Raw genomic sequence first — 19,498 nt, 5'->3', positions numbered from 1 at the left:
AAATATAATAGAGAAAAGAGCTCTAAATTTTCTTAACCAAATCATAAACTAAAATAAATCATCCAAGAAAAGTTAGAAACCCCATCCCAGTTTTTTAAAAACTGATAATAACTATTTTTTTTAAAACATAAAAAATGGGAGTCTTTTTGGTGAAAAAAAAAAGTAGAGCATTTGCATTTTTTTTGTAGATTTTCTCTGGCAAAAGATGAGCTCTGGCCCAATATTATTAGGGGACATATTGGAAAAAGGGCAAAACAACAATGATAAATATTGGCTTTATGGGCCTTAAGTGCTCTGTATATATTGATGTTCTTTGAGATTTGATTTTATTGCCAAAGTAAAAACCGGGTTTCAGGTTTTGTGAACATGAATCGATCAAACTAGACAAATAAATGAAGACACAGTTTATAACCACTATAGTTATACCCTCTAACAAGGAAAACACAGTTTAAACAAAAAAAAAAACTAAACTGGTAACTATGAGAATAAATACCTAACAAGACCTATGATTCCCTCCGAAACAGTGATGTTAAGAGGAATGATGAATACTTCTGGCACATCAAATGTACAAATGCTTAACCACAGGCTAGTTCAGTTTCATCTTCTGCTTCTTTTCCTTGGCTGTTTATCGTCTTTTCCCGATTCCCTACCTCGTTTTCCAGTAGCCACCTCTGCTGTTTCTTTCGTTTGTTTTCGTTTCGATGAGCTCTTACTATTATTATTCTCTACCTCAACCTTCTTTTTACCCGTACTACTCCTCAATTCCCTCGGTTTCACTTTACTGTTCTCTTTCTTAACGTTTCCATCACTCTTCTTCTGATGATCGTTCTCTTTCTTAACGTTTCCATCATTCTTCTTCTGATTTTTACTCGTTGTTTCTTTTCCTTTCTGTGGAGAGTTCTTCTTTATCCTCTTCAAGAAATCAGCCACGCTCTTCTTCTTATCCGCTACTGTCTTCTTCTCTGTTTTAGAATTCTCTTCCTTCTCATCATCATCATCGTCAGATGATTCTGTTTTCGTATCCGTTTGTTTCTTAATATTATTCTTGGCTCTTCCCGTTTTAGTATCTTTAGCAACAACAGCAATCTCTTTGCTCGTTCTCCTCGAGCTTCTTGCACTAGTAGTAGCAGTAGTAGTCACAATCTTCTCCTCCGAAACTTCCTGAGATTTCTTCTCATCTTTTTGTCTAGAGCTTGAAGAAGGAGACGTCTTTTTCAAAGCAGAGCTCTTCTTTTTACAGGGAACAAGAGAAAGAACAGAGGATTTCTGTCTAGAAACCGAAGATTCAGCCTCTGATTTGATGACACAGTGACCCAATTTTCCCGTTCGTTTCTTCATCTCGTTTGAGACGAGTGTTCTTAGCTCTTGAGCAGCTATGGATTCAGAGGAAGATGTAGGAAAGAAGACAATGGCGTTTGTGAAGAGAAGCTTGAGGTCTCTGTAAAAAGAGAGGCTTGAAGAAACATAAGATCCTTTCTCCATCTTCTTCTCTATTGTCTTCATGTCCAAATGCTGCCTTATCAACCTCTTGTAATCCTTAGTGTCCTGCGAGATGACAGAGATGAGAAAGTATGAGACCACCATAAAAACGTCATAAGTAATGGATTTCTAGAAGCCCAACTAAAGCCCAAAAACTTGTCTCGCTTAAAGGCGGCTGAAAAGTCAATAAGTTGACCATATCTTGAAAGACACGACAAAACCACGATTCAACCGGAAGCTGCCAGGTGTCCAGTGTTGGGTGATCAAAATGGTAAATGAGTCGAAAAAAACAAATTTCTTCAACGAAAAACCTTGTGTGTTGGTAACAAGAAAAACGTTATAAACAAAATGGGATTCCATAAGAAAATTACCAACTGTACGAAAATCATAATCGGATATGGAAGTGAAATTTACAGAGCAAACACACAAGGAAACATCGATATTCAATACTATATAGTATATATATCGTAAAGATATTTGCTACCATATGAAAAGTTATATACGTTTCATACTAATAACAATAAGAAACAATAAAGCGTAATTCGGAAAATGGAAAAGGTGTTGATCGAAAAAAAGAAGAGAGAAAAGAGTTTTAACACTATAAAATAAGGAGTGGTCCCGACCAAATTGGACAATGTGTGGATAATTTCTCATAATTTTATTGGTCTTCCTTGGAAATTCTTTCAAGGGAAAGAAGAGAATGGAAACAACAAAATCTACCATTAAAACATAAAGATATAATGAGAGTTTAAAATTAAGTTGCAAAGCCAAATCATTCGTAAACAAAATAAGTTTTGCATTTATTTGGCGAGATAGTTAATAAAGTTCTGAAAGTAACACTACTATTTGAGTCGGAGAATTGGAGTTTAAAAAACAAAAAACATTAGGTTGGCTATATATAGACCTGAATATATATGGCTAACTATAAACTATCAATCTAAATACTTGATTAAGTCTTATTAAGAAAACAATATTATAGTAATGGAATGCAACATATTAATAACATTGAACGCGAGATATTTTAGAATAATTGTTGTAAAAGTTTATCAAAAAGATTTTATAGTTTTGACGCATGTTGCAAATGATCGTAACGTTGGAAAACGACGACAAAAAAAATCGTTGGAAAACAAGATATAATTGTGTAATTAATTGTTGATTAGAAAATTTTACTTTTAAAAAGAAAGTCGAAAGAAAATAAGGCAATTTGCTTACCTGGCTCCTAAGCCGGGATTCGAACACGGAACCACGGGGATGAGACCGAATAAGCTTAATGATATCTATCAACGGCTGTGATTTATCGCCGGCCGATTTGACACCACCGCCGCCTCCGCCGCTTCTGTATTTCTGTCCTTTCCTCTTTCCAAGACAATTGGACGTTCCCGATTCATCCAACTCGCCTGAGTTACTCATTTCCGATCTTTTACTAACCGTTCTTTCTTCCTCCTCCGGCGTCTCCGCCTTATTAACCGGATCGGGATCTGGATTTCTCGAATTCTCGTTAGCCTTAACCATTTTATCTCCGTCTAATCGGTCGTGATCGGCGATTTTATCGACGGAGGCAGTTGAGTTGGACTCGTTCATCGACCTATTATCATCCCGGTCAGACTCCGTCGTTTCCCGGTTAACTCTCACCGGTTTAGTTTCGTCGTTTTTCAGATCTGGTTTATTGTCCCCATCATCTCCGTCTTTCTCCTCCTCTAGTTTCTTAACTTTTAACTGAAGCGACCTAATCAAAAACACCAAAAAAAATATTCAAAAATGAACTAAAATAAAAATGAAAAACTCAGATCCAGCGGCGGAGAAATAGAGACTTCTCCGTACAGTATCGAGTCGTCACATCGTTGAACCTCACGGCGGAGCTCCGCCATATGAAGACTCCGTAACTGCTCGAGCCAAGAGATTTCACCGACTTCATCCTCCTCGTTCGCCGCCGCTTCGGTATTTTCGTCTCCGACGTCGACGGAATCTTGGAACCTACGTTTGAGATCTTGATACTTAAGCCTGCAATTGACGGCGGAAACGATGAGAGAACTCCGGGAACGAGCCTGAACCTCCTTAGCGACGGAGTCCCAATCGGAAAAAGCATGACGTTTAACGGCGCATGTTAACACCAACTCCTCCCACGTTCCCCATACTTGTTTGATCTGATTCAGATTACTGTTATCGTCTCCGTCTCCGATACGATTGTTATCAAATTCAGTGGAACTGTTGTTAATATTGTTAGTATCGTCGTCGTCGTTCATGCCGTTCGATATCACTGCTTCTTCTTCTTCGTCCTCCTTCATAACAATACGCTCGTTTGTTTTTAGGGATTTAATTTTTAATTTGCTTTTTTTTTTTCTTTTTTTTTTTCTTATCACCTTGTTTCGTATTATGAAGCCTTTAAATATATGAAATGAAACTATATGTTATAAGAAAGAAAAAAATATTTAGGGTCTCGTTAGCTATATATATATATCTCCACTTCATATGGAAATGATATAGACCTACGTATAAGATTTTCACCTTTGCTTTACCCATTTTGTGTTTATATATATAGTAACGGGTCGGGTAGGTTCGGGTCAAACCAACCTCGCTTTGTGTGCAACAACCGTCTACGGAGAGGAGGAAGGAAGGCAGATCTATTTACAGGAATGACCCTCATGGGTTACTAGAAATAGAATGTTCCTTTTATATCGATGTTGGTTAATGTGAGTAACTTGGGCATGGAATTTATCCACTTCAAAAAGACATGGGCTTTAATTCGTTGTAAATGGGCCTCTAATGGAGATTGGACCCAGATTTGTCACTTATTTAAATGATAAATAAATAATTACGAAAAGGTGTGACTAAAATATTTGCATTTATTAGTACACACGAATGTTTGTGTGATACAGAGTTACAAGACACGTCTTGATGGGTTTTGATGACACAATTTTAAACTTTTTAAGTTAAACCCATCATTAAATAAATCAATACTTTAATTCACACTCACACGCAAAGATAAAGAAAGGGGATTAATTTTGGTAAACTTTAGAAGAATAAGAAACTCGTGACCAACCCTTGCATGACGAGACGGGTCAAGCCAGAAAACGCGAAAGGATTGACTAATATTTGAACCAATAATCTTGTATAGTTGTCTGGCTTTAGTAAGGAGGTGCCTAATCTATGTCAAGACTCTCTGTCACTTGACTTGGGTAGTTGGGTTCGAGCCCAGGAAACCGTAAGCCTCAAGGAAGTCAAGTTCCTTTTTCCGACATGGTTTTGGTTTTCCGAGGATGCCGTACGGCTTAAGCAAGTCAAGTCCATCACATACTTGAGTTGGAATTGTATGTTTCTCTTGCACCACTGGACTGGCCATGACAAGGAAGACTAGGATATGTTCTAATAATATATTTCCTGTCCTAGCTAGAAACCTCTGCTCTCGGTTTCTAATAATTCTCGGTAACAGGATCCAGCGACTCCTCTGAAAGTTAGAGAAAACTTGTGAGGAAGAAGACTCAAAATCAATTTCGCATTTCTGGCTTTTTGTGATTACGAAGAGTCTTATACTTAGCCAAATATCTGAAGGTTTAGAAGAGAACACGTTGCATCTTACTGTTCACTGAAGATAGCAAATGTGTTTTGTAGAATCATCATAAAGCTTCGTAGGGAGCTTCTTAAGATAGGAGGAAGCTTCTGTTTGATCCCGAGGCTTTGAATTTCTTGACTCTGCTTCTGTTCACTTCAAACACTCTGTTTGAGCGGGACTGGTTGCATGAGTATTGTTTATTATGCGATAATTCACCAAAGACTAATCAATACATATCAATGGTCATCATTTGTCTATCAAAGTTGAGGAACAATAATATGGTGTCTCAATCTGAGAAAGACTGTTTCTTTACTTGTTTGACTTTATTGTTTTTGCAGAAGAACCAAAATGAAAACTCTGTAGAACAAAATTTCGACGAAAAATCGTTTTTTTTTTATCTCTAAAAGCTACCCAATCAAATGGAAGAGAAGGCTGAAGTGATAAAAGAGAGAACCTTGACCAACATCAGTCAGGGATTAACTTAGCGGTTCAAGCGCGTGAAGTTATCGAGCCAGTCCATGTTTACACTCTTTGGTCTCTCAAGTGGCAGTCCAAGTGCCCTGTCCCATATCAGCTGAAACAGAAAAGGAATAAAAGATTAGTCTGACTTTATTGTGAAGGATATGGCGATACGTACTAAAATCGAATTGTCGATGGCATGAATGTATGTATGTACCTGCGAGCAGATTCCAAGACTTCTTGAGACGCCAAAAAGCACCGTGTAGTATCTATATTTGAAAGGAATGTCACTCTATAATAACCAAGATTCAGCAAAACAAGGTCAAAGCCTCGATACACAAGTAGTTCCTACCTTGCTTCGGTTAGACCATAGTAGTTCAGAAGCACTCCGCTATGAGCATCAACGTTAGGCCACGGGTTCTTGACCTGATACAGCAATTTCAAGATTCATAAAACCAGAGAAAATCAGAAAATCTGGTAGCACATGAAATGAATGAGTATAAGTAGTACCTTTCCCAGCTCGGTTAGAATAGGAGGCACCACTTCATAAAGTTTTGAGACCTATAGACTTGCATAATTTGTGAGCCAGTAAAATTTTAAAGCATGACCAAAGATTTGAGGGGGAAAAAAAGTTACCAGCTGAAAAAGAGGATCATCAGGTAGATGCTTCAAGGCAAACTCTCTTTGGCATATATATCTTGGATCCGTTTTACGCAAAACACCATGGCCATATCCTGGAACAACCTGCAAGACAAATGTTTATTTAAGTTTCCTGACAACATTCACAGGCAAACCCCATAATCAAAACATAATCCGAAGCTTTTATTCATTATTTATACAATAATTCAAGTTATGGCCTGTCATGATTAGCATGCAATACATATGGATAGTTTCAAAAGGCAAAGCAGAGCATAATTTTGTCAACCTTGCCACTGTTTAACGTTTTCCAGACATAATCTTTTAGCTGTTCCTTTGATATACTTTCTCCACATTCCTCAACAACTAATTTGATCCACAGCAAAACTTCCTACAACAAGACAACGAAAAAAAACAGAGTAAGATTCCAAGTTTAAGCTTATAATTAAGAGTCAATCTTAGAGTTCAAGTTATATACACTTGTAGATTCGAACAATATAAGACTCATTAAGGATATAAATACCTGATTAGCCAAACCATGGAGTGGCCCAGCTAAACCATTCAATGCAGCAGCAAATGAAAGATATGGATCTGAAAGTGCACTCCCAACCTAAGTGAAGAAACATCATTAGCCAAAAACAGAACCATCAGAAATGTCTATAAGTTCAAAACATTATCATGCATCAAGATCATGTGGCAAATACATACCAGGTGACCAGCGTGAGCACTAACATTTCCACCTTCATGATCACTAAAACAGAAACCAGTAGACAAGGGAAAAAAAAACCTTGATCATGCTATAGAAATTTGGTAAGAGTTGGTAAAATAAAGGAAGATCATCATTATATACAAGAAAACTTTAGCTTATGTATTCTAATTAATGAGACATGTTGAAACGAAGAGAACCAGGACTAACCTGTGGATAGTGACATAAAGCCTCATGAGCTCTTTCATCTGAGGACTATCAAATCCCAGCATGTGTGAAAAATTTGCACCATAATCCAAAGAATCATCTAATGGAATGATGCTACCATCCTTGTACATCCTGCAATGTGAATTAGAATGGACATTGAAAAATAACACTCTGAAGAAAGGAAAATCTAAGAAAATTAACTAGTCCAGGAAGCTAAAAGCATTGGAAAAGATCCTAAAATTTAACCTCCGATAAACGTATGAAGCTACAACAGGAACACGAGCAATCAAGTTTAGGGCATCTTCGAAGGTTGGTTCCCAGTACCTGACAAGAAACCTCAGTTTCTATGATGCCTACTACTATAAGCCAATCAAGAAACAAAGTATAGAACTATTGAAAGTTTATACTTTGACTTAGAAATATCACCCTGCTCATACGCCTTTTGAAACTCACTTTGAACCTGAATAACAATCAACAAGATAAGATGCTCCTGAAAATAAACAAATTCTAAGAGAATGCATAGAAAAAAAAAATAGTACATAACAGAGCAATCCACCTGAAGGGCCATAACACCACTAGCAAATTGAGTCATTGGATGAGCTGTTGAAGGCAAAGCATCTATAGCTTTGTATATATAATCTGCAATGGAGAGTTGTTATATTTGCAACATCATAATATCCAGTTTATAATTATCATCAGCTTGTATTTTGCTAAGTTTTGATGAGTCATGAAACTGAGGTCATAAACAAACAGAGCCTAGAGGTGAACTACAAACCTGGCACAGCCGCACGATGAGCCAACTCTGTTGACAAAGCATTAGCTTGCTCTTTAGTTGGCACCTATACCGAAAGGAGGGAAAACTATACTTTAGATCATTCATATATAAAGTTGAAACTTATTGTATGTATAAAATGTTTTAAGATTATCACACCTTTCCAGTTAATAGAAGCCACAGAAGACTCTCAGGCAAGGGCTCTTCTCCAGACTCAGCTGAAGGTAATATTTTCTGACATTCAGGAATCGACATGCCTCTAAACCGTATTCCCTGATACAAAAGATAATATCATATGTTATATAATTCTAATTCAAGATCTGACCTGAAAATTATCTATGTGATCAAAATTATAACCATACCTCATCTGCATCAAGCAATGAGGTTTCCCAGAGTAATCCAGTCATCCCTCTCATTCCACCAAGTACCTTCACAAATACCACATGTAAAACTATATATACGAGTATGTTTAAAAGATAAAGCCTTTGTGTAATCACAAATATCATTAGAATCCGTACCATATCAACGGTGATGTTCCCCACTGGAACCTTTCCTTGTTCTGATTTCAGTTTCTTCAAACGGTCCTGAAAGTTGAAAGTTGTGTTTGTGTATGAGAAATGACATCAACTAAAACAGAGAGAAGAGCTTGATCTCTACATGAAATCTGCCCTAAAATTAGAAACAATCTCAATCACAACGAAGTAGAAACTAAACCTGTTGTTCTGGAATGATCTCTTGCATCTGCGACTTCAAGTCCTGCATTACCATCATTTTAAGCAACATCAACACAAAACCTAGAAGGTAAAATTCCAAATTTTTGGTTCTCAAACTGAACCGCATGATCACGAGAACATGAAAACCTAAGAAAGTACCAATTCAGAAGAGTGGAGCCATCTGACGGAGTTACTAAGTGAGGATTGTTGCACCTGTGCTTCTTATATTAGATCTGATCATCAAATTGTATCACATCAAACAAAACACAAAAAGGATGAAAGCTAAATCTACTCACTGCTCGAGACCGTAGTCTTGAAATGGCTGATACGCTGCGAAAAAACACCATTCTTTCAAACCTCACAACACTGATCGGTTACGAATCCAAACAATCAAGATTGGCTTAACCAGATAAGAGATAAAGGGAAAGAGAAAGCGTGGAGAAGAACTAACGGGAAATTCGAAAGTTTCTTCAACGTAGAGAGAAAAATTGAGAGATGTTGAGATATATCTGCAACGTGATGAACAAGCGTCAAATTACAACATATGTAAACCAAACACACGGATTCTTCTTACCAAACCGGTATAATGAACCAATTGATTACCATTTAGAAAACCAAACGAACAGGTTATGTTCGGGTTCGGTTGAGATTGGTTAGTTCCGTCGGTCCGTGAGACGCAAGATTCGAAGCAGCCGTAACGATTCTAATGCCTAAAAAAACGGTCATTAATAAATAAAGAACAAATGGTATGTAGCTTTTGCTGTTGCTAAATAAAAAAGTAGCTTCTTGGTAAAGTCCAAGGGTTTAGATAAAACATAATTTTATTTTGTTGGAAATAAATAAAGTAAAAATGACATTTCACAATTGAAAAAAAAAGTTATAAACTTCGTTATTATAATTTCTTGGTCGAATGGGCGGTTTGATATTCTTCATTCTCCATTAGTTATCAGAAATTTTTATATTCTTTTGAAATACTATTTAATGATGTAACACAACTATTAACAATGATGGATATAGCTATAGCTAGTTAATATTAAAACATTGGATATCATATTATATGACACTATTGATCGTTATGTCATCCAAAAAATAAACTGATATTTCAATGAATGAGATTGGAAAAATATGACATATATCCATTACAACTCATTATAATCATATTACCATATCATTTTAATGTTTATGAAATGTGAGTCCACCTTTCATAATCTAACGTTTTGAGAAGTTAAAATGTAATTTAGCCATAAAGTTTTGAAGGTATATATCAAGAACATCGCCAATAAAACAGAACTTTATTCATTTATATATTCAAATCGAAACTCTTTTAGAGTCATGTAAGAATCATTTATCATTATAGTATTTCGTTAATTCAGTTTAATGGAATTCATTTTTGTTTTATCAAACAATTTGTTGTAAGTAACATGACTTATATATGAATTAACAAACAAAATAATTTGACGAAAAAAAATGAACAATCTAAAAAATTCAATCACAATATCATTCTCGCTTTTCTATATATAAAACTTGCACACGCACGCGTGAGTACAACGTTACACCATTTTTAAGTAGAGTTTTCACATGATCGGAGATCAAAACACAAACTTACTTTTTCTTGGCAAAATCAGTCTACAAACTCATCACTACACTCTTTCTTGGTAAATTAAGTCAGTCTAACAAATTAAATCAAAGGGCACCCAAGCCCAAAAAATCCAAACATTTGTACATATATACAAGTTATGTATGTTCCTACCTATATAGATGATCATCGTCTCAACCTTGGTCTTGTCTTGACCCATGTCTTGTTATGCTCCATATCGAATAAATGATCAAATCATCATCAAAACCAACAGGACTTACGATTAGTAGAAACCCTACATATTAGGGTAAGGTGTGACCAAACTAATTATTGTTGTTGAAGATCAAACCATCGACTTGAGAATATGTTGTCGTCTTCATCAAGATCGATCAAACCGTCAAAATCAAAGTAAGTATTTGTGTTTGAACTTGATCCCCATTCTTCCTTCACCACGTGGCTCCCTATTATTCTGTTGTCCAGTTCAGCCGTATGTTCTTGGCCGGAATCTTGAGGCAAACCCGGTGGCGCAGGAAAATTTGTGTTGGTTATCTTTTTCTTAGAACCGGTTTTGGTGATCTCCGGTTTCCCGGTTAGACTTTGGACGAGTGTGCGGAAGTTCTTGACATCGGTGTTGATGATCTCGGGAGCAAATATATGGATGATACGGATCTTAGGCTTGATCTTGGTTATTATTTGGGAGTTCTTGTTCATGGGAACCAAAGTTTTTGAATAATCACCATAAAAGGTTTGATGAGGAAGATGATCTATATCGTACTCAGCCTTCATAGAATTTCTCACCATATAAACGTAAAAAGAAGATGAAGAAGCGAAGATTTTGGGTTTTTCTTTTTTGGATTTCAGGTTTCTTGTATTGTTTTGGGAAATGATATGCATATGTTGTGGATTATATGTCTCTATATATATACACAAAAAAAACAAAATGTGAATATACAGTTTTATTGTTGGTTTGTAAAAAAACATTAATAAAATACTATTTCTTAAAGACAAACAAAATGAAAATAGTTAAAAATATAAGACGAAATAGCTATGGACCTGCCTTCCATTACACACTTTTCAACAACTTGAGTTAAATAAATTGTAATTTAAACAAAAAGAATGATCTGTTTCTTTTACGCTATCGGAATAAAATGGTTTTTAATTTTCCAACTGATGATATATCATATAATCAATTAGCTATATAATTAAGTAAAAACATACATATGAGTAGATGGCGTGAGCGATGTTTTATTTAATATATGTGGTTGACTATATAATATAGGTCGTCGACTTAACCTTTGGAGGTGAATTTGACTTTGTTTTATTTACGAATTTGTTAAAATGTCCTTTACCAAAATAATAATAATAATAATTTGTTACATGGCTTATGGAGATAGGGTTTCTTGGAGTTGTACATATATTTTAAAACAATCTTTCACTACATATGTGAAATTCGTCTTAGTAATTTTCACGGAGCATATGTGAAATGTAATTATTTATTGTCTATGGTAAACATCGTTAATAGTAAAAAAATTACATTTGTTTCGGAATTAAGAGATTAGATAAACCGACAAAAAGAAAAACAAATTCCGTGTGCCCTATACTAATAACTTAATAAACACGACAGATACTCGTCGGACGTGATATGTGACTCATCTGTACACGTGCAAAGCTTTTTGTTTTGATGTTTTGATTCCTTGGATCAAAAATCCAAAATTGTTTGACCCAAAAAAAAAGATTAATTAATTATCCAAAAAAAAAGCGGCCACTAATCATATGGAGAGGTCACTAGGTCAGACAATTTCGTTTATCCAAACTAGTAAAATAAGTATAATTAGTTACATCAATCGATTTTTTTTTGTTCACTACTTGAATGTTGCATCAACTGATTTAAAGGTCAAAGTTATCTATTTAATTTAAATAGATCATAGTTTGACATTAGCGTGTTTCGGTTATATAAAATTTCAAGAATTTGACATTTGTAGTTAACAATAGCTGTATGATATTTTTGTAAGAACAAATCGTATTGTTTTGGTCATTATTTAATGTTGATACGCGGGATTGTTGACTTACTCTCCTTAAAACTAGTGAAACAAATCTCCCTATACTAACTACCATGTGTTGAATTATACAACCGTTGATCCAACTTTCTTTGGATGCTTTGAGTTTCTACTCGATCAATTTGTTTTTCACATCATGATAAACTAACTTGTTTTACGTCAAATCCTTTATTTTCAGTTTGTTGTTGTCTAACAGGGAGATGTTTTTCGTATTATTTATCTAATGTAACTATTAATTGTTGCTAACCAAAATATCATTTGATCCTAAACCTAAACTAAAAGGGCAGAAAATTGCTTAGAATCACTAGTGTCTCAATCATTGCATAATTCATACAATTAGATGTTTTAGAGTGCATTGGTAGAAGGATTTCACCAAAACCACTGGCTCCTACCATCCTATTTTTTAGGTGATGGTGTTTTGATTCAAGCAGGTCTGGTTAGAAGACATCATCAAGGGTGAAGAGTTTTGTTAATGACAACTATATAGTAGAGCTATTATTATTATTAATTTGTAGTACTAGTTTAAAACCACAATTAGTCGAACAATTGGGATTCTTTTGTAAGAAGCAAAATCAAATCATCAAAACTGAAAATCAAAAGACAGATACATGCGAAAAGGTCCAAAAACAAAAATTGGTTAAAAATCAAGTTTTAATCATCTTATAGCCCAAGATTCTCAGCCCAATTTTGTCTTTGTTGGTGGGCCTTGTATTCACTTTTATTTTTATTAGAGTCAACCAGATCAACAGACTACAGTCACCACTCACCGTATCAGAAAGTCGAGAAATGAAAAACGTAGAACAAATCATTACACTTACGTTTATTTCATCAATTATTGTATCGAAAGTAGACAAAACTCAAAAGCAAAGAGATCATCAACATTTGTCTAAAAAGTAAAAACAATTGAACATGAAGAAAAAAAAAAAACTCTCGTTATTGTAACTATAATCAATAATCGATTAAAACGCCGATCGGTAAAATAAACAGAGAGCTGAGAATTTGAAGCAAACAAAAAAAAAACTCATATTTGAATTTCGAAATCGTTCTTACAAAGGCGTCGTTGTGACGTTGCTTCTGTCTGCTTCAATCTCTTCTCTTCTTCTCATACCAATTCCAAGACCTGAAACAGTCCTAGCCAAATTCCTCTCCATCTCTCCCACTCCCAATCTCATCTGCTCATGACGACGAGCCAGTCTTCTCAACGCGTTTCTGATTCCAAGCCAATCATCTTCCACATCATCACCATCTGCAGCAATCGTAGCCAGATCCGATAATCTGATTCTCATCTCAGCCTCTGAGCCACCGATTCCCACCTTCGCCGTCGTAGGGAGCTCAAATCTACAAAGCGGACACGAGTTATGATCCGAGAGCCAAGGGACGATGCAATCGGAGTGGTATATATGACTACACGGTAATCTCCGAGCAGATTCTCCGATGATGAAATCCTCTTTGCAAACGGCGCAGAGTAAAACGGAATCTGGATCTGAATCATCGGTGGAACAGAGCAAAGAAGACGAGATCTGAATCGTGGGGATCGAATCGATATCTGAAGATTTCAATAACGAAGAAGAAGATGAAGACGAGGAAGAAGAAGACGATCCTGAATTATCGGAAGCGAGATGACGAAGAAGACGGTGAAGGTAAGGACTATCGAGGAGGAAATTATCATCGGAATTAACAGCTGGATCAACGAAACACCAATCTTCTTCGTCGTCTTCATCATCGTTTTCTCCGTCTTGTTCTTCAAAATCACCGATGGTAACGTCAAAGAGATTAGAAGAAGAAGAATCGTGATCCATACGTTCGAGGAAATCGACACGGCATTGGGGACATAACAGAGGAGAGGAATCGGAATCGGAATCGGAGGAGGAGAGGAGGGATAAACTCATATCGCATTCATGACACCAGTAAGTTCGTCGTTCAGGCTCGCCGTGGACGGTGGTTGTTGTGGTGGTGGAAGACGACATTGAGAAGTGGTGGTGGTGGTTGTGAGAGAAAGAAAGAGAAAATGTGAAAGAAGAAAAAAAGGAAAGGAGAAACAAAAGTTAGTGGTTGTGGTTGAGTACTAGTGATAATGGGTTTATGATTGGTTTCAAAGCCTTTCAAGGCCCTTTTTTAATATATAAAAGTTAAAATGGATTAAAGTTGGTTTATAAAGGGCCTACCATTTTACTTGGCTTTATTCGGAAGGTTTGGTAGTGGGTCTCTCTATTCTTTGAAGTTTATTACAAGTCTTTGCACTTACTAATTGGACTTTGCTAGTGATAATATTGTTTGATTATAATAAGTATGCATATGTGTGAATGATAACTACTTTGCTATACCTCTATTAGATCAAAAAAATCACAGATTTGTTCGTTTGACAACTGCAACAAGTAATCAAATTATATACAACATTTTCTATTGTTCGTTTTCTAGCGGTCGCTCTTAATTACCATATTTTAAAACGTAATCTTTTTTTCTATCATTGATCATCGTGATATTCAAACGAACAACGTTGGATGTAGTCACCAAGTAATTGCCAAACATCGAATCTGCGATACTATATAAGTTATATACGGTACATTTGTTTATTGTAATCTCGTATGATGTATTCTAATCTTTGATATATGAGGGCAGTTGACAAACAAATGTATAGCAAAGTAGTCACATTTAAATATCTAATAACGTGTAAAAACATCAAAAGTCGCTTTGGCCGAGTGGTTAAGGCGTGTTCCTGCTAAGTACATGGGGTTTCCCCGCGAGAGTTCGAATCTGTCAGGCGACGTATTTATTTTTTTAGTGGCATTTTAAATGTTGATGCTGCAACAACGTGCCTTCTCGTGTAAGCAAGCAATAAAATAAGGAAAGTGAGAAAATCACAATCATAAAGATTTGAGCTTTTAATTGTTTGTTTTCTTATCTAATGAAAGTATGGGCGTTACAAGCGTTTAGTAGTAGATTCCAGTTGCCTGCAAAAAAATTACAACTTTTTTAAAAGAATCTCTGACAAATTGCTATCAAGATTCTATCCATTAACTGATCCCTTGCAAACAAAATTCCAAAAGTCACCCATAAAAGCCATAACCAAATCTGGAAAATGAAACCGACATGACCGCATGATTTCTCAGACTATCCTGCCTCTCTCATTCACTCTCTGATCACTTCAATTTCCAATATTTTATAATACTATTTTTTCAAGGTAAAAGAAAAGGTCTTATGTTCATAGAATGACTCACATAATGACGTTGGAAGAAAGGTATTAGTTAGGGTTAGTGGAGAGAGTGCTCAATATGAAACAAGTTTTTCTCTGTCTTCTTTACTCCTTCTTTTTCCCTCCTTTGGGGGAGAAATTGTTGCTTTTGAGGTTTCTTATAGATCAATCTCTCATCACAAGGGCTTTCATTTGAAGTTGATTCTGGGTATGTGAAAGCTCCTTCCTTTGATTTTTACTCCTTCATGGGTTTGAAAATTTCCCCTTCCTCTGTTTTCTAGGTCTGAAAGTTCCTATTTTTTTCCTGATTTAGGGTTTGATAGCTCAATTTTCATCTCTTTTGTTTCTGATTAGCTCAATTAGATCTTATTGAGGAGTTTGATAATTTATTGCTAGGGGTTTCCCAGGTCCAGATTGATTAAAAATCCTCACTTTATTCCGGGGAAAATTTCGAAGCGGTTGAGAAAATGACCGGAGGAAGTGAGGAGGATCCATTCACAAAACCCATTGGAAGATGGTCTGTCTTCTTCTATGGAGTAGGGCATATGCTTAATGACATTACTGCTTCTTGTTGGTTCACTTACCTCCTCCTATTCTTGACCCAAATTGGTCTCTCCCCTAGGTGCAATTTTATCTAAATTTTCATATAATTCTGACCCTTGATATGTAATAATTCAACCATAATCAAGTTTTCTTCTTCTGTAGAGATGCAGCCATTGTTATGCTCTCTGGCCAAGTTGCTGATGCATTTGCTACTATCTTCACTGGTGAATTGGTACTCTACTTCTCTGTTTCTGATTTAGTCTTTAGCTTGTTGTTTCTTACTAGTGGTGCTAATTCAGTTTGAGGTAGATGAATATGGTCTTCTGTTATGGCAGATTGATAGGTTTGGACATTTCAAGATTTGGCATGCTGCAGGATCATTACTGGTTGCAATCTCGTTTTCCTCCGTTTTTGGAGGTTGTCTGCCTTGTTCGATCCTCCATAACGACTCTTTAACACTTGAAACCTTCTCCTACAGTATGTTTGCAGCTATATTTAACATTGGATGGGCTGCTACTCAAGTTTCCCATATGTAATCTCATCTCTTTTACTTCTTCATCTTTAGCCATATCCATTGTTTTTTGCTCTGTGTGTGTGTGACTGTCTCTTTACGTAATTACACTTCAGGGCTATGGTTAATTGTATTTCATTGAACTCAACAAGCAGAGTTGCTTTAACAAGCTCTCGTAACGCGTTTACTATGGTCAAGCTCTTTCACTGATCTTTGTTTAGTACCTGAATATGCTTCTTTACATAATGACGTCTTGATTTGGTTTTCAGGTTGCTAATCTTGGCTTATATGCGATTGCTTTAGTAGTATTCGGTGTTATTAAGGCTGGTTCAAAAGAAGATACCGAAACTCAGGTTTCATATTTTGTGTGTGTTCTTCTCCAGTATGTTTATATTGAAGTAAGTGTGTTTCAATATTGATTGCATGCTTTCTCGTGAAATTCTGCAGTATCGCTGGATTGCATATTCATCTATCACAATTGGATGCTGCTTTGTGGTCATATTTCTTATGGGGACAAAAGAGCCAAGGTATGTTGTATATGCTCAATTCTCTGCATTCTTGATTTTAACATTAGAGTTGTATAGTTATATGGATTTTAATGTTTAAAGGCTGAGGATAGATTTGAAAGAAACTAGCCGAGCGAGAATACCGTGGGTCTATTGGTTCCGGAAAATTCTGTACTATCAAGTTGCCATGGTTTACCTCCTCACTCGATTAGTATTGAATGTTTCTCAGGTCGGTTTCTGCTTTCTTTGTTGCTTCTGTCTATGTTCATATTGGGGTAAATTCTCACACCAAGTGTTTCATTCCATCCTTCTCAGGCATATCTTGCGTTCTTTGTTATCGATGATTTGCAAATGGATCAATCCGCTAAAGCTTTGGTAATATTTTCAATAAGCTTTTTCTTTCTCTTACATATGATCATTTTAGCTTTATATAATATACTCTTGACTAAATGTTATATATTTCAGGTTCCTGCAATTATCTATATCTGCAGCTTTGTTGTATCGGTTCTGCTTCAGGTTCGAAATTCTCATACATATGTTGTCAGCTTCTCTTTTTCCTTTGTTTTTGCTAAGTAATTACAACTATTCTTTGTGTGTAATCATGTTAGGAGATTCCATGGAACGGGAAACGCTTGAAGGCGTATTATACAGCTGGTGGTATAATTTGGATATTCTGTGGTGCAGCAATTCTTCTATTGCCTAGAGACATAAGTTCTTTCATGTATGCGATATCTGTCTTTATCGGCATCGCGAATGCATTAATGATGGTATAATGTTCTCTACCGCTCAGTTTGATATCATTGTCGGTTATAAGCCATGCTTATATATTCATTGGCTATACAATTCTACAGGTAACAGCAATCAGTATGCAGAGTGTGTTGGTTGGTGCAGAAGTCGGTGGTTGCGCATTTGTTTGCGGCTCGTTGAGCTTCTTAGACAAGATGTCTTGTGGACTTGCTCTATATGTTCTTCAGTCACACCAAAGTAAGTCAAATAATCTGATGACTGGAACATGGCCCTATAAAGTTTATAACCATTCATTTTTCACCGTGAGATTAGCGGTTTTGTGCTGAAACTGTTTTTGGTTTACAGCTACTTCACCTAGAGGCCAACTAAACAACAACCAACAAAGTGTTTACCTTTCAGTTACAAGATACGGTTTAGGTCTTGTTCCAGCATTGTGCTCGTTTGTTGGTGTCGCTGTAACGTTCTTTATGGAGCTCGAAGCTGCTGGATCATTATCGAAGCCTCTGCTGCGTGAGCCGTTACTAGAATGACAAAATAGTCTTCTGAGGTTAAAAACACTAAATGCTCGATTGTTTCTTTTGAATATGTTTGATTTCTGGTTCACTAATATTTTACTATATACAAAATTTGCCAGATTCTTTAGACGACGGTTTTGTACATAAGGATAGATCACAATGTGACATCACTTACTTGTATCAGAAAAAAAAAAACTGAATCTAAATGTGAGACCTCGGGTTTGATTGTTTGGGTTTTACCATTTGTAATATACACAAAATATTCATATTTTTGACAATGTAACACATACTGAAGTATATTTGTCTGGTAGGACACAGATTATCACATTGTGAACACAATCACATATTCACATGTACTAGAATTACTGAAAAACACTTAAACCTTATTTTCCACTGATGAGAAGTCATGTCTCTTTATTCCATAGACATCTCCTTTATCATTCTCCTTGTATTAGTGTCATCAAACCTGATAATAAGGAGTCAGTAATCTGATAGCTATCTGTATGTTTTACGGAGCTTGAAAGAACGCGTAAGGCTCATACAATTTGGCCATGGCCACAAAATACTTTAGCTTCTTCTTTCCTTTGATACTCAATGTAATATCTGACTCCCTTTCTCGCAAGTTGTTCCCTCTTTGACATGCATCTGAATAAATCCTCCAAGGACCGGTGAAATTCCATAGGCTTTATTATCGTTGTCCATCAACTCGCACAAAAATAAAAAAAAAACAGAACAAAACAACAGAGCAAAAGAAACATAGGAACCTGTCGTCAAAGGTTGTGGTAGCAGCAGAACTGATAATGATATCAATCTCCTCACTAATCTTGAGTGATGTTTCAGAGTCCACCCCAAGATTATCTTCTGCAATGTCTTCAACTACTGGAAGTAACTTGCTCTTCAAGAAAGTATCATATGACTTTCCATGCCTTTGCTTCAGAAGCTTGAATAGATCCGAGCTTATGATCTGTTGGGAAAACTAGTGAGGGAGATGTATACAAGAATTGAAGGATGGAATTGGAAATAGAGTCTCTTCTTGGCTGCTTCTTGATCATTGGCTTTAATTACAAGGACGATCTTCCCTCAACAACTTCTCAATAAAACCTGCACAACTTTCAAGTCAAAAGTCAGTTTTGCAAGACGTACGTAAGATAATTGGCTTGCAAAAAGGATGGAGGAGAAGAAGACTGGTTCCTTACCTTTGGCAAGAAATCATGTTGCACCGGTGACGAATAGCCTTTCCCTTGCAAGAAAACAAAAACTGAAAAGTCTAACGCTACCGAGATCGACGGTAGCCATTGTTAGTACCAAACAAAGCTTTTGGTCTGAGA

At 36.1% G+C, this 19,498-nt stretch overlaps 6 protein-coding genes, 1 long non-coding RNA gene and 1 other non-coding gene across 15 annotated transcripts; 3 read left to right on the top strand and 5 right to left on the bottom strand.

Annotated features, from left to right (window-relative positions):
* Positions 1 to 305: 305 nt before the first annotated feature.
* AT3G60110 (DNA-binding bromodomain-containing protein) lies at positions 306 to 4,228 on the bottom strand. The gene is made up of 3 exons (NM_115874.6): positions 3,301 to 4,228; positions 2,692 to 3,205; positions 306 to 1,545 (listed from the first exon to the last, which is right to left on the bottom strand). Exons 1-3 carry the CDS (start codon positions 3,762 to 3,764, stop codon positions 598 to 600), a joined length of 1,926 nt encoding a protein of 641 aa, NP_567092.4. The 5' UTR covers positions 3,765 to 4,228; the 3' UTR covers positions 306 to 597.
* Positions 4,229 to 4,652: 424 nt separating this feature from the next.
* On the top strand, positions 4,653 to 4,935 carry AT3G09355. Its single transcript, NR_141530.1, has one exon. It is a non-coding gene; the product is annotated as an other RNA (long non-coding RNA).
* Positions 4,936 to 5,309: 374 nt separating this feature from the next.
* CSY5 (citrate synthase 5) lies at positions 5,310 to 9,027 on the bottom strand. 3 transcript variants are annotated; one of them, NM_001340022.1, is made up of 19 exons: positions 8,819 to 9,027; positions 8,682 to 8,735; positions 8,524 to 8,565; positions 8,328 to 8,393; positions 8,172 to 8,237; positions 7,969 to 8,082; positions 7,813 to 7,876; positions 7,594 to 7,676; positions 7,445 to 7,497; positions 7,284 to 7,361; positions 7,041 to 7,169; positions 6,833 to 6,875; positions 6,648 to 6,734; positions 6,414 to 6,515; positions 6,125 to 6,232; positions 5,999 to 6,049; positions 5,841 to 5,914; positions 5,706 to 5,757; positions 5,310 to 5,603 (listed from the first exon to the last, which is right to left on the bottom strand). In NM_001340022.1, exons 1-19 carry the CDS (start codon positions 8,867 to 8,869, stop codon positions 5,511 to 5,513), a joined length of 1,410 nt encoding a protein of 469 aa, NP_001327513.1. In that variant the 5' UTR covers positions 8,870 to 9,027; the 3' UTR covers positions 5,310 to 5,510. The 3 variants fall into 3 exon arrangements, with proteins under 3 accessions (NP_001327513.1, NP_191569.2, NP_001327512.1); NM_115873.3 differs by having other exon boundaries at positions 7,594 to 7,661; NM_001340023.1 differs by lacking the exon at positions 5,706 to 5,757.
* Positions 9,028 to 10,008: 981 nt separating this feature from the next.
* AT3G60090 (VQ motif-containing protein) lies at positions 10,009 to 10,975 on the bottom strand. The gene has a single exon (NM_115872.2). It carries the CDS (start codon positions 10,897 to 10,899, stop codon positions 10,426 to 10,428), a length of 474 nt encoding a protein of 157 aa, NP_191568.1. The 5' UTR covers positions 10,900 to 10,975; the 3' UTR covers positions 10,009 to 10,425.
* Positions 10,976 to 12,822: 1,847 nt separating this feature from the next.
* On the bottom strand, positions 12,823 to 14,482 carry AT3G60080 (RING/U-box superfamily protein). The gene has a single exon (NM_115871.3). It carries the CDS (start codon positions 14,120 to 14,122, stop codon positions 13,202 to 13,204), a length of 921 nt encoding a protein of 306 aa, NP_191567.1. The 5' UTR covers positions 14,123 to 14,482; the 3' UTR covers positions 12,823 to 13,201.
* Positions 14,483 to 14,840: 358 nt separating this feature from the next.
* On the top strand, positions 14,841 to 14,922 carry AT3G60075. Its single transcript has one exon. It is a non-coding gene; the product is annotated as a tRNA-Ser (tRNA).
* A 177-nt stretch (positions 14,923 to 15,099) lies between these two features.
* Positions 15,100 to 18,514, top strand: AT3G60070 (Major facilitator superfamily protein). Of its 6 annotated transcripts, none has more exons than NM_001340018.1 (14): positions 15,100 to 15,556; positions 15,745 to 15,970; positions 16,054 to 16,123; positions 16,227 to 16,423; positions 16,519 to 16,594; positions 16,672 to 16,755; positions 16,850 to 16,929; positions 17,011 to 17,137; positions 17,224 to 17,283; positions 17,374 to 17,424; positions 17,517 to 17,675; positions 17,760 to 17,892; positions 18,001 to 18,202; positions 18,290 to 18,514. In NM_001340018.1, the coding sequence occupies exons 2-13, from the start codon at positions 15,816 to 15,818 to the stop codon at positions 18,183 to 18,185; spliced, it is 1,377 nt and encodes a 458-aa protein (NP_001326855.1). In that variant the 5' UTR covers positions 15,100 to 15,556; positions 15,745 to 15,815; the 3' UTR covers positions 18,186 to 18,202; positions 18,290 to 18,514. The 6 variants fall into 6 exon arrangements, with proteins under 6 accessions (NP_001326855.1, NP_191566.5, NP_001326856.1 ...); NM_001340020.1 differs by having other exon boundaries at positions 15,428 to 15,556; positions 15,756 to 15,970; NM_115870.6 differs by having other exon boundaries at positions 15,756 to 15,970; positions 18,001 to 18,514.
* Positions 18,515 to 18,678: 164 nt separating this feature from the next.
* On the bottom strand, positions 18,679 to 19,466 carry AT3G60060 (NAD(P)-binding Rossmann-fold superfamily protein; the record flags this gene model as incomplete). The annotated part of the gene is made up of 4 exons (NM_115869.1): positions 18,679 to 18,853; positions 18,935 to 19,065; positions 19,167 to 19,249; positions 19,391 to 19,466. The coding sequence occupies 4 exons, from the start codon at positions 19,464 to 19,466 to the stop codon at positions 18,679 to 18,681; spliced, it is 465 nt and encodes a 154-aa protein (NP_191565.1).
* Positions 19,467 to 19,498: the final 32 nt, after the last annotated feature.

Source organism: Arabidopsis thaliana, chromosome 3 (genome assembly GCF_000001735.4).
Source record: "Arabidopsis thaliana chromosome 3, partial sequence".
Lineage (NCBI taxonomy): Eukaryota > Viridiplantae > Streptophyta > Magnoliopsida > Brassicales > Brassicaceae > Arabidopsis > Arabidopsis thaliana.
The sequence above is the reverse complement of the archived record's forward strand: the minus strand, read 5'-3'. Positions and strand labels throughout refer to the sequence as shown.